The 13,729-nt window shown below is 46.2% G+C and overlaps 1 protein-coding gene across 1 annotated transcript in view; it reads right to left on the reverse strand.

The window, feature by feature from the left end:
* Positions 1–4,868: 4,868 nt before the first annotated feature.
* TLL2 (tolloid like 2) overlaps positions 4,869–13,729 on the reverse strand; it is a 148,716-nt gene continuing 139,855 nt past the window's right edge. The window contains exons 20-21 of the mRNA XM_025396938.1: positions 10,294–10,544; positions 4,869–8,473 (exon numbers count right to left, since the gene is read on the reverse strand). Of these exons, the coding sequence (XP_025252723.1) occupies positions 8,339–8,473; positions 10,294–10,544 (386 nt within the window). The 3' untranslated portion in view covers positions 4,869–8,338. The remainder of the gene's footprint in view (positions 8,474–10,293; positions 10,545–13,729) is intronic.

Raw genomic sequence — 13,729 nt, forward strand, 5'->3', positions numbered from 1 at the left:
AAAACCACTGTGAAAGGAGCAGACAGGAATGTAAGGAGAGAGCGACTCAAGTGAGAGAGGAGGCCGTTGCGTTAGATGACTCTGGGAGATGACACTGAAGCTGTGCATGAAAGGTGAGAAGAAGGCAGACATGTGAAGGGTTGAGGGAGGAGAGTCCCAGGCAGAAACCACAGCAAATGCTAAGCCCTGCAAGCTCGGTGCACTCGCAGAACCCGAAGGAGTGAGTTTTAGCCCTTTTGATGCAGCATGGGAGGGCATGGCAAGATTTTCACCCTTAGGGCCTTTCCCAACGGTTTTTCAGTGGGAGAGATGCATGATGTAATTGCTGGTGACCGAGATTGCTAGGGCTTCTCTGTGGAGTGAAGATTACAGGGGAAGAGAGTGGAAGCAGGTGGCTGGCTAGTGGAGTTCAGGTGAGTGATGAAGGTGGCTGCTGTAGGAAGAGAGCAGTGAATGAGTGTGTGACTTACTGCGGAGGTGGAGCCACTGGCATTTGATGATGAAAAAACTATGGGGCAGGGGAAGGGAGAGGTGAGGGAAAGAGAAGAATAAAGCCAATTCCTGGGTTTGGGGCTTGACTAACAAAAATGGAGACACTATTGGCTTAGGCAGGTAATACTGGAGAAACAGATTACCCTTACACCTGAGTAGCCTAGGGGCTGTCCAAGTGGAGGTGCCAAGCAGGCAATTGGATAAAGGGGGTCTGGGGCTGAAGGCATCCGTTTGGAAGTGGCCGGTCTGTGGATGGTTTTAAAGCCACAGGTGTGCATGAGCAGGTAGACAGGGCAGAGGACCAGGATAGCTGCCAGGGGTTCACAGATATTTAGCAGCCTGGAAGAGGGGGCGTCGCCAGCAAGGAGAGTTGAGTGAGGCAGGAAAATCAGAGAAGTTTGGGGGTCACAGGAAGAAATTTGATTCAAGAAGGGGAATGGATGTTGGTTAATTGTATCAACTGCTGCTGAGAGGTAGCCTCCGAAAAGGCCAGAAGAGCCTTCTGATTCCCAGTATGAGGGTTGCTGGTGGCCTTGACAAGAGCAGTTTAGTGGCATAGTGGAGACCAGATTGCCTTTAATCAGGTGGTTTTTCCATCCTGGTTGCATACCTGAATCACCTAGGAGGCAGTAGGGGGGCTGGTTATAAAAACTCTTGATGCCTAGAACCCGCCCTCAGAGACTCTGACTTAATTGATCAGAGTGAGGCAGGGGCATCCCCAGGGGACGCTAATGAGCAGTCAGGGGTGACAGCTGCTGTTCTAATCCGTTCTTAGACTGTGGTAATCAGCCACCTGCAACATGGCCGACACTGACGCTATCCTCAGCAAGACCAGTGCCGCCTCTGCCTCGTGGGCTTCCAGTTTCCAAGACTCCACAGTGACAGCCTAAACTGAACCTACTGGTGACAACATGGTCTGGAGAGATCTATGTTTGGAGCCACAGCTGCCCTACTGGAAGCTGCATGGTCTTAGGCAAGTGAAATAACTTCTTCCAGTCTGAGTCTTTTAATCTGCAAAGCGGGGATGATACAATTTACAGCAATTAGACTACTTAAATCAGCACAGCTTGTACAAATGATGCTTTTAATTTTCCTTGACTGGCATAGAATCATCCTGGACCACAGAACTCCAGTTCATGGCCCCAGCACTCTCTGGCAAGGCTGTTTGTGGATGGGGAGGGCCAGTGAGGTCCTTTTTGGCACTTTTGTTTGCTGTGCATCCACTGATCCATAACTCTCCCTTCTGACACGTTATCTCTTTAGAGGAATTGTTGACATCTTCAGGCAAGTGGTGCCCCTGCCTAAGTGTCCATCAGTCATGATCGCCTGGTCACAAGCAACAAAACCAGACTCTGCTTAATTTTTTAAAAAGAAGAATTTGGCCGGGCGCAGTGGCTCATGCCTGTAATCTCAACACTTTGAGAGGCCTAGGCGGGTGGATCACCGGAGGTCAGGAGTTTGAGACCAGCCTGGCCAACATGGCGAAACCCCATCTCTACTAAAAATACAAAACTTATCCGGGCATGGTGGCGCATGCCTGTAATCCCAGCTACTCAGGAGACTGAGGCAGGAGAATTGCTTGAACCCAGGAGGTGGAGGTTGCAGTGAGCCAAGATTGTGCCATTGTACTCCAGTCTGGGCAAGAGAGTAAGGCTCCATCTCAAAATACAATACAATACAATATAATACAATACAATACAATAAATACAATACAATACAATACAACACAATACCACAATACAATACAACACAATACTAAAAAGGAGAATTTATTGACTGGGTATAGTGGAGCTCTCAGAAAGAAAAGAGAGCTAGAGAACCAGGCTCTGGAAAGACAGAGTGAGATTGCTCCCAAGCCTTCAGGATCAGCAACTACCAGACAGTCTTTTGGAGGTGTCCTTCCAGAGAAAGTGAGCTCCAAAATATCTCAGCCCTTTTGCTTCTCTGATCAGGACTCCAGTCCCATGAAGAGGACTTGGTTGGTCTGGCTTGGTTCATATGGCCAAGGATGAGGCACCACCTGGCTAACAGTCCCCCCAATGAGGGTCCCTCCAATGGAAGAAGAGGTGGTTCTGCAAAATGAATTTGGCATTGTTACCTAAAGGAGAAGGAATGGATGAAGTGAGTAAGCTCTCCTTCTTTGGAAGTTAGGCCTGGAAATCATCTCCTTAGAAACCACAGATGGAATGCCCTTAGTGGGAGAAAGGTTGGGGCCACCAACTCTGAGAATCTCGGATCATTTATATTTTGTCACCATTTAAATTTGTACAAGCCCAATCACATGGATGGTCTTCCCTGCAACAACTGGTCAGCTTAAAAAGCTGAACCATTCTAAATGACAGGTGGCTGTCTTAGTCCGTTTGGGATGCTAAAACAGAGCACCACAGACTGAGTGGCTTATAAACAACAGAAAGTTGTTTCTCACAGTTCTGGGGGCTGGGAAGTCCAAGATCAAGGTGCCAGGAGATTCAGTGTCTGGTGACGGCCTGCTTTCTGGTTCCTAGGCAGCTGTCCTCTCTTTGTGTCCTCACATGGAGGCTGAGGGATCTCTCTGGAGCCTCATAACCTAATCATGTCCCAAAGACCCAACCACTCAATACTTTTACGTGGGGGGCTGGGGTTTTAGTATATGAATTTTGTGGGTATACAAACATTGTTGCAGTGGACTTTTTCTAATTTTTAGAAATCTTTATCTAAAATATTAAGAATAAGGTAGGATAAAGTGAAATTTTAGAACAAAAAGAAGAATTATAGTCATTTTTGTATCTACAAATGCCACACGTGAGAGTCATTACTGCTGCCCACCAATGTTGCTAGTTTGCCTTGTTCTTGTCATGAAGTTAAGGACATTCACATGACTTGCTGTGATCAATGAAATGAGTAGAAGTAATATATCATTTCCAGGCAGTTTTAAAAGCCAGTGTGTCATGTGTCACCCTTTCTTTCCCTGTATTATAAAACCCAGCGATGTTCTGATGCTGCTGCTCCGTCAGCCTGGTCCTGACTGAGGATGATATGGAAGAGTTTCCAGATGACCAGAAATGAACGTGTAGTGTGGACAAGAAATAAATCTTATGTAAAACCCCTGAGATTTGGGGGATAGTTGTTGCAGCATAAGCTAGCCTATGCTGACGGATACACCAGCATTCATACGCTTGCACCAATGGGACTCATTGTTAGGTCTAGAAGATAAACCTTGCTGAAGATCTATAGCTATATATCACCTTTCTTTCCTTTCTTCCTTTCCTTTCCTTTTCTTTCTCTTTCTTTCTTTCTTTTCTTTCTTTCTTTCTTTCTTCTTTCTTTCTTTCTTTCTTTCTTTCTTTTTCTTTCTTTCTTTCTCTTTCTTTCTTCTTTCTTTCATCTTTCTTCTTTCTCTTTCTTCTTTTGTTCTTTCATTTTCTTTTTTTTTCTTTCATTTTCTTTTTCTTTCTATCATCTATCCACCTATCTACCTATATCATCTATTTATCATCTATCTATCAATCACCTATCATCTCTATGTAATTGGTGACTGCAAATGGGCAGAAAAGTCATAAAATCTTGAGACTATGTATAGCACAAAACAACTGCCTGTGTTAAAGGATTTTGCATTGAGAGCAATCTGAGTGCTTCTAAAAACACAGTTGTATAATTACCCTTCTGTAATATAACCCACAAAACTCCAAACATACCCCAAAGCCTCTTCATCTAATCAATCTGAAGAGGGTGTCCTTTATCAGATGGAGTCCCTGTCTTTGTGTTAGAAATGACCCTGTATCAGTCAGGTTCCCTGCAGGAGACAAGTAATATACACTCATTACTACATTTGAAAAGGGTTTATTAAAATGACTACCTATAAACATTCCCCTTGGGGGAAGTGCAGTACCCCAAGGTTAGACAAGCAGGGTGTCATTACCACCCCTAAGCCTCAAGTGGCAAGTGGAAGGAGGGACTTCCAGGGCCCCCAACGGGGAGTGGGGGCTCACCTACTGGGAGTCATAACCTTCAGTCTCGGGTGTCAGATATAGTCCTCAGACGCATGTCCAGATAGAGGAGGGTGGCGAGGGGAGCTGAGGGGCAAATGGAAGATGTCTACCACATCTGGATGGTTTTGGCAGCAGACATCTTCACAATCAGGTTGTCAGATTTTCAGCTTGTTTTGGTGTAAGAAAGGGAATAAATTTGAAAACCATCTTTAGCTTTGCTCGTGACTTTCTGGGTCCATTAGTGAACTCTGTTCTGGAGCTAGGCACTTGGGTACTCACCAGAGAGTGGAAGGCTGTAGAGAAGGGCCCCCTTTTAGTACTCTCTCCCAAGCTCTTGTGATATGGGAGAAAATTATCACTAAAAGGACCCATCTGGTCTGAATTAGCAATACAAACCCAAGACACATCAATAAATCCATATTCTTTAATGAAACCATCCTTTCTAGGTAGAGACATATGTTAGGTCCTCTCCACCTTCTCTTTGAAACTGACATCATTTCATGAAATGTAAAATTACACAAAATAAAAAATACCCATATGTTTACATATAATACTTTAAACAGTTTTCCTTTTTAAAAAGAAAACTTTTAGGCATTTGGGATTGATGTTCAGAAGTTCAGTCTACAAAAGAAACTTTAAAAACATCTGCTAAAGCCCAAGGAACATTCATTCACAAATGGAATGCTAACAATATCAATCTGGAAGTTATCAAAGGGACCCAATCAACAGGAAAACTCACTGTGAATTTGCTAGTTAGCAGGATTTTACAAATTATTTCAATCAGCTGAGCAATTCGTGAGTGATATGAAACTTTACAGCAGGGGTGTCCAATCTTTTGGCTTCCCTGGGCCACACTGGAAGAAGAATTATCTTGGGCCATGCATAAAATACACTAACATTAACGATAGCTGATGAGAAAAAAAGTCACAGAAAGAATCTCACAATGTTTCTTTAAAAAGTTTACAAATTTGTGTCGGACCACATTCAAAGCTGTCCTGGGCCATGGGTTGGACAAGCTTGCTTTAGAGAGAAATTGTAAAATAGAAATAGAGGGGAAACTTCACCTTACAGGTAAATACCTCTAAATATTTACCTTAGAGGAAAATAGAGGGAATAGTGGATCAATGAACAGCCTCTCTTTCTCTGTTTGAAGAAATTCTACTGGCTAAAGTTAATTCCAGATTTTTTCCTGCCCTGCAATCCAGGCTTAGCTTTTGCTAGACCAGGTTACACCAGAACTGAGCCAGGCTAAAAACCTAGACCCCAAATCCTTCATTAGCCTGTTGTCCTAAGACAATTCTCTGAACTGAAACTATTTTTGCAACTCAGTGTCATCCCCAAAGCTTGGTACCCAATTAAAGCACAAAGCAGGCTGCAGCGGTATCTTCTACCTCTGCTGTTTGCTTCTGGGGATGCTTGCAGGCAGGTCACTGAGCAATTGGAAGCACCAAGGCAGAGGCCTGGGTCTTTCTGCTGAATGGACTCTCTCTGGTGAAGCCAGCTCGAGTTTCTTTGCAAGAACCCGTGTCATGCCCAAGTCCCCACAAGTGTGGGCTTCCAGAGGAGCGGCCCAGCTAGCCCCAGCTGAATCAGAGCTTGTCTTTTCTGCGGATACGTCACACAGAAGGCCTAAATAAAGGTTTTTCATAAGAGTCCCATCGTTGCAAATTGGCCATATGGTGACAATGGTTGAAGCTGTGTGTTTTTGAAAATGTTCATGCTAAGGAGATGAAAAGAAGTATCATTGTTTCACCGTCCTGCTGAGCAGCACCAACTCTGTTTCTGACTCCCTCCCACTTTTCTATGAAATTTGTTAATCTTGCTTAGACTTCTAAAGGTTAAAACTGCAGAACTTTTATTTTCTTGGAGAAAGAACCTTAACAGCCATCTTAGGTATCCCAGTTCCAGTTTCAACTCTCATAGACAAGACGAGACCACATAAAACCTCAGAAAATACAAAAATCAGAGAAATGGAATCTACCCTAACAGGCAGGTGGGATTGGAGCCACGAGGTCAGCTGCTCCATTTGCCGTATCGAAGCGCACGTGGGGCAGGGTCTGCCATATGCACAATATGAGCGTGTAGGCTGAGCCTCAGTCCAGTGCCGAGAAAGGCGAAAACAGAGTTTGGTGAAAGGAGAGGCAGGAAACGGAGAGCCAATCCTGCAGGGCCCACAGTAAAGCGAGGACCAGGGATTGGCATTTTCCACACTGCATTGATTAAGGCTTTGACAGCTGATCTTTTACATACATACATATATACAGACATATATTATTAATAAGAATACTTTAATTTTTTTGTTTTAAGGAAAAAATATTCCCATGCATTTCTCTGACCTTTCCTTGTATCATTCTAGTTTTTGCTCCCAGCAATCACTTTAATGAGACACAGTCCTCTGGTGCCATATTCTGATCTGTAAAAAATATAACCTTTCACCTTTTTACAAATACTTTGTCTAAAATGATGCTGATTCATCCCAAAGGAATTCTGGCGCATGGGAGCTCTCTTGGCTCTAACCAAAAACACTCGTGTGCCGCCCTGCGTTCAACACCAACCAAACAGGACTTACAGTTATGTAAACATTATTTAAAAATTATTCCAACATAAATACTCTTTTAAAGCTAACATACCACAGCTTTTAGCTCATAATGCCCATAGATGCCTTAATGAAATGCCATTCAAAACTACCTCACTGTTTAAATTATACCTTGAGGTGCTAAAATTATGTAAACATCATCCTCTACACTTCTCTAGAACAAGTGCCAAGTGTTGTGAATTCTGATTGCAAGTTGGTGATTGAATATTAGTTAATCAGAGCAAAGTTACCAACGCACTCTTTAACCTGATTGGCTACAGGACGCTAGTCGCGGATTGACTTGTTCCACAAGGCGATGATTCTTACATAACTTATAATTAACCAGTCCTCAACAGTGTTCACCCCACAAGGAACCTGAATTGGTCCCTCATGAGATGTCTTTGCACATTTTGCAAATGCAGTTTGAATTGGATGTCAAGGAGTCCAGGTGTGCCACGGCAAGTGCCTCCAAAGCTAAAAGAAGAAATGTTCTTCGAAGCCCGTGGAATTCCAAGCACAGGTGGAGTCTTCTCAAAGTCAATGAATGAAAAAATTTCAGGACGAGTCACAATATTGTCTTCTCAGCAGACGAGACTCTTGCCAGCAAATGTTCTGCTGTATTCATAATGGATGCCTTAGCCCCCAGTGCAATTAGGGAGTGCGGGAAACCAAAGGGACAAGGAGTGTGATTGACTGAGAAATGGCTTCGTGGTCTCCTAACTTCATGACAATGATTTTCATACTCGAAACTTTCTCTGTGCACACTGCTTACTGTGATGCCTTTTTTAGTCCTGACATCCATCCATATTTTCAGGTTTCTTGGTTGACGTGTCCCTGGCAGAGAGAAAGAAAATGATTCCAGCCAAAGCTGTGAGCCATATGTTAGTCACAGCCAAGCTTTCATCCCTTATGCCCAACATAGACAGAAGATAGCCCGGCACCTTTGCAAGCAAGTCCAGATTAGAGGAACGGCCAACCCCAAGGCTGGCCTTTTGCCACATAGGAGCAAGGGACAAGGAGAATGGGTATGAACAAACATAGCTTGAATGGTCAGTGACTTCAATCCTAATCTTTAACGTTCATGAGTGATAACATTGCAGACAGAATCAAAAGAACATTTTCTCTCCACCTTGTTGGCCAAGCTTACATGACTTTCATTCAAATATATACCTCCAAGACTGGATTCTGAGTTTTTGTTTGAGAAAAATACTGTACACTGTTTTAGGGCAGATTTTTCAAGGTGCTATTGTTGTAAAAACAAAAACAAAACATTCTCAGTTTCTGTCTTTCAAGAACATCAGCACTATTTCTTCATGTGCAGGGCATCCTGGAACTTGGTGCTGGTGTATCGGGCATGAAAGCCTTTCTTGCTGATGGTGTCATCTGTGTGGAATCGAATCATCAGGGAATCTCCCGCGGAGTAGATTTCTTCTAATGGCTGAGGAAAGGAGAAAGGGAAACGAAAAGGACTTTAGCTGTGATTGGAGTTGAAAATTAGGAGGACGAGACAGGATCTTATGCAAGGACACAGGATGTGTCCCTGGTACCAGAGACTCTGAAGAGCATCCAAACAAGCTCCTTTCCAAAAGAAAACATTGCAAATTCTGCTCCAGAGAGCTTTGCAGGCCCTGCTCTTCCAAAGATGATCCTAGGTGCATAGCTCATATAGAATCTATTACTTATTAAGTACGCAGGTGGGTCAGGTGCTGTGCTAGGCACTTCCAGATCTTACGTAAACTTTACAGCAACCTTATAAGGCAGGTACTATCCCCATTTTTCACTTCAAGAAACTGAGACTCAAGTTCTCCCAGGTAGGCAGGACCCAAGCTCCGGCCCTTCTGATTGTAAAGGATGCACCATGCATCACCGAACTCCAGGGTCATCATTGTGATGTGTCTCCCAGGAGACCTGAAACAAAGACCATTGTTCAGGCCTCTGTCCCTTCCAAGGACAAAAACTGGGATGGAGCCACCATGTTTGTCAGAAAGGTTTTGCCAGGTGGTCTGTGAATGGGAGCCACATTCCAAGGCTGTTGCCTGCGAGGTTCTAGTGGAGCCAAAGTGAGCTTCCCCCACGGTTAACCGCTCAGGACCCTCCAAGAGGTTCCTTTCCACAGACCCCACAGTTGGAAAGACTTTATCAAAGGCAGTGCATTGGCTAAGTGCCACTTTGTCATTCTTCCTTTTCTAGAGGGTGAAAGAAGATGGGGAATTATTCAAAAAATACAAATGACAATTTGAATTTCTGTTTAGCACAGGAGCACTGGTGACTCCAAAATGATGTGATTTAAGTCCAGCCAATAGCAAAGAAGCTTGAGCGACCAGGCCTGGAGGCAACAGAAAGGAGGGGGCTGGTGCCCAGTATGGGCAGTGTCCAGTGTGGTACAGCCAGGGGAGTGACCGGGACACTGTACTGGCCAGTGCACAAACTCCCACCAAGCACCAACTATATGCCAAGCCCTATGTTGGGTGCTGGAGAAATAGCAAACACAACAGGCCCACTGAAAAAGTGAACAATGAGAACACTGATGATGACCTTGAGTACAACTATTGTTGTGTATAGTAAGTGACTTGTAATTTTCATTGGCATTTGGTTTTGCTTGAGGAGAGAAATGTGAATATAATAAATATATAGAAGCATAATTAAATATTTTTAAAGCCTGGGGGCCAAATAAAAATGGAGGAGAGCAGCTGCGCGTGGTGGCTCACGCCTGTCGTCCCAGCACTTTGGGAGGCCAAGGCAGGTGGATCACTTGAGGTCAGGAGTACAAGACCAGCCTGACCAACATGGTGAAACCCTGTCTCTACTGAAAATACAAAAATTAGGTGGGCGTGGTGGCACATGCCTGTAATCCCAGCCGCTTGGGAGGCTGAGGCAGAAGAATTGCATGAACTCAAGAGGCAGAGGTTGCAGTGAGCCGAAATCCAGCCTGGGCGACAGAGCAAGACTCCGTCTGGGGGGGAAAAAAAAAGTGGGGGGAGAGGGAAAGACTTTGCAAAAATAGGGGGAAAGTCCCAAAAGGAAAAGTGCTCTTCCATGGCTGCCTCAGTAAGGGGCCTTCAAGGACTGGTCCCTTGGCTGCCTCCCAGCCTCCTGACATTTCTCCCTCTTCCCACTCGGCTTCAGCAAAACGTGCCTCCTCGCCGTTGCTCGTAAGTGGAGGAGGTGGCCAGGACTGAAACCCGGATGTGTCTCACTCCACAACTCATGCTGTGATTCATCACACTCTGCCCCGGCCCCAGCGTCTCCGGGACTTACCCCAGAGCCACAGAAGCGGCCGAGCCTGGGCGCTGAGCTGTCGTAGCCGTCGTAGGCTTCCATGTAGTCGTAGCCACAGTCGGCCTCCTCCTCAACCTCAAAGGTCCGGAATGTCAGCTCCACGCCGTAGCCGTCCTCTGCCACGATCACCCAGTCGCAGTGGGCCTGGCTCGGGTAGTTGTTGTCCCCAAACTGGGCATGGGAATAGAGCTCTTTGGTCTGCACTTCAGCCTTCAGCCTGCCCCCGCACTCTGGAGCAGAGACAAGTGAGATGTCCCCTCAGCACAAGACACCCTCGTGCCTCCCGCCTGCGTCTGCTCAGTTTTCTCTACAGAGCCTGGTGCGTGCCTGGCAGGAGAGGCCAGGTAGTCTCGTGACCCCATCTGATGGAGGAGTACACAGAGGCCCCTGGCTCACAGGTCAGGGCTCCCTCGGGGGTGCAAAGTGGCCCTTACAAGCCAAGGTCGCCTGTTCCCAGCTTGAGAATACGTGAGCATGCCATTGAAAAGAGCTGGCTGCTTTTTGCTTTTTCGAGTTATGGAGACATGGAGCCAATGGATGGTTCGCCTCACTGGTCGCTGGGATGTGGGTGGATCTATTTGCCACTTTATTCCCCGGAAGGGTTGGATGCATCTGAGAAGGGCTCACACTCGCCCCACGGACTGACTGTAATTTGTCATTTCTGCCAACAGAGGGCGATAAAAGCACATCAGAACCGCGGGTAAGCCCTCAACCCTGGAAACTTCAGACCCTACTTGACTGGTTCTTGCAACTGAGGGCATTGACCATAGGCCAACTTTGAGGTCCCTGTGGGTGTCACAGGTGAGCTGCCCCTCAGGTTCTGGGCTTGTATTCTGTAGCCTTTGTTTCTGGTTTTTTTTTTGTTTTTTTGTTTCTGGTTTTTTTATTATACAAGGACAGTAACTCTTGTTGGCCCTGGTCCTATATATAGTACCTTGTGTCTTGGACACTTAAGCCCACATAAAATAAAATGGATATTGGCCGGGTGCGGTGGCTCACGCCTGTAATCCCAGCATTTTGGGAGGCTGAGATGGGTGGATCACTTGAGGTCAGGAGTTTGCGACCCGCCTGGCCAAGGTGAAACCCTGTCTTTACTAAAAATACATTAGCAGGGTGTGGTCGTGGGCGCCTGTAATCCCACCTACTCGGGAGGCTCAGGCAGGAGAATCGCTTGAACCTGGGAGGCGGAGCTTGCAATGAACTGAGATTGTGCCACTGCACTCCAGCCTGGGCCACAGAGCAAAACTCCATCTCAAAAAAAAAAAATAATAAAAGTAAATAAATAAGTAAAATAGGTAGACAAGATTAGTCTAGATTAGCAAGCACCAGAAATTCTGGAGGCAAATTCTTGCACAGCCCCTCCCCTGTGTGCTCCATGCCCCCAAGGGGCCCAGGCAAACACTGTTGTAGATTCTGGGCCACCTAGCTCCTAACACTCTGAGGCCCCTCTGGAGCTCCACGCCCCGCCTGGCCCAGTCCTGTCTGACTGCCCATTCTGAGTCCTGTGTTGGCTCTGGCTTAGAATGTCTTCCAGGTCTAACCCGTTTTGGGGAAATTTCAAATTCCTGAGAGCTGGGTGGTCATGAAATGAACACAGAGCAGGGCGGGACACCTTCCCTCCATCCTGCCGGACGCCCCCACCCTTCCCACCTGCCTAGGCCCCGGGAGGTGGACCCCTGGCCTCCATCGGTGACCCCCGTGCCCTCTGCTGCAGGTTCAGCCATGGGAGCACCAGCAGATGAGATGGAGGGAGGAGAGAGAGGCCAGGGTATTTAGTCCCCTGATTGCCACAGCTGTTCTTCTACTTAGGTCACAGCTGCAGCCACAGGATCTCTGCATGCAGCCCTCTCTGTCTCCAGCTTCCAGGAACTGCTCCCTCCTCTCATCCTCTGGGTCTGGGGTTGCAGTTCCTTGCTCTGGTGGCTTCACTGTCCTACAGTGTCCCATACCCTCTCACCCCTTTGTAACCTGTCCCTTTATTAACTTCTCCTCAAATAATGACTCTGAATGTGCCCCCATTTCCTGCTAGGACCCTGAAGCACCTATGTTCTTCCTGGTCTCTATCTGCAGGGACAAGAAGGCTTTTAAACTTCCCTGGAGGAAGCTAGAACCAGAAGCTAGAACTCCTCAGGGAGTTTGACATGCAGTGTTTTCTGCTGTGCAAGGGGAGGCTGAACTGCCTCAGGATGCTGGTTGCCATTTTGTTTGACCTAATTTATATTTTCTGGTACTGAAAAAAAACTGGGGGTAGGGGCTGTTAAAAGGATCACAGGGTCACATGATCGTGAGCTCAGACTCAGCATTACAGAAGCAGAGTGGGCTTTGGGTGGCCACCGGCTCTGACAAAGGACACAATTGTACATCAGGATCAAAGGGTCAGATTTGCTTCCGTGGGCACTAGTCCCAGGTGGTAACATTTTAATGGCTAAAGAGCAGAGCCAAATTTCCTACTGACATTCTTCTCCTTAATGAAGTAGATAATATAAGTTATAAGCACATACATTTCCCACCAAAGCACCTAATACAGCTATTTACATTTTGAGTGGAAGAAAAAATCATGGGGAACAGAACCACTTTTCACTTTCCAGAACTGGTCCTTACAGGGATAAAAGGTCTGCTTTCACCACTCAGATACCCAACTTCTGGACTTCATACACCAGCAAAATACCCGGGCTGGAGTGCAATAGCATGATCAGAGCTCACTGCAGCTTTGAACTCCTGGGCTCCAGCAATTCTCCTGCTTCAGCCTCCGGGGTACCTGGGACCACCACGCTTCACTATATTTTCTAGTTTTTATTTTGTAGAGATTGCAGTGGGGGGTGGGGGTCTCACCATCTTGCCCTGGCAGGTCTTGAACTCCTGGGCTCAAGCAATCCTCCCCATTCAGCCTCCCAAAGTTCTAGGATTACAGGTGTGAGCCACCGTGGCTGGCCAAAATATATTTTTAAAAAGACAGGAAGAAAGGAAGGAAAGAAGGAGGGAGGAAAAAATGGGGCACTAACAAAGGGTTGTCCATTTCAAATTGTGTCAATTAAGGATATTGAAAGAAAACAGACATTTTCCCTGTGGTTGCTGAGGCTTCATTTTAGTTTTTTATTTTTTAACAGACAGAGTCTCACTCGTCTAGGCTGGAGTGCAATGGCACAATCTTGGCTCACTGCAATCTCTGCCTCCAGGGTTCAAGCAATTCTCCTGCCTCAACCTCCTGAGTAGCTGGAATTACAAACACCCACCACCATGCCCAGTTAATTTTGCATTTTTAGTAGAGACGGGATTTCACCATGTTGCCTAGGCTGGTCTCGAGCTCCTGACCTCAGGTGATCCGCTTGCCTCGGCCTCCCAAAGTGCTGGGATTACAGGCACGAGCCACCGCACCCAGCCTGATGCTTCATTTTAATAGGACATTTTATCACGC

This window comes from Theropithecus gelada, chromosome 9, assembly GCF_003255815.1.
Source record: "Theropithecus gelada isolate Dixy chromosome 9, Tgel_1.0, whole genome shotgun sequence".
NCBI classification, from domain to species: domain Eukaryota; kingdom Metazoa; phylum Chordata; class Mammalia; order Primates; family Cercopithecidae; genus Theropithecus; species Theropithecus gelada.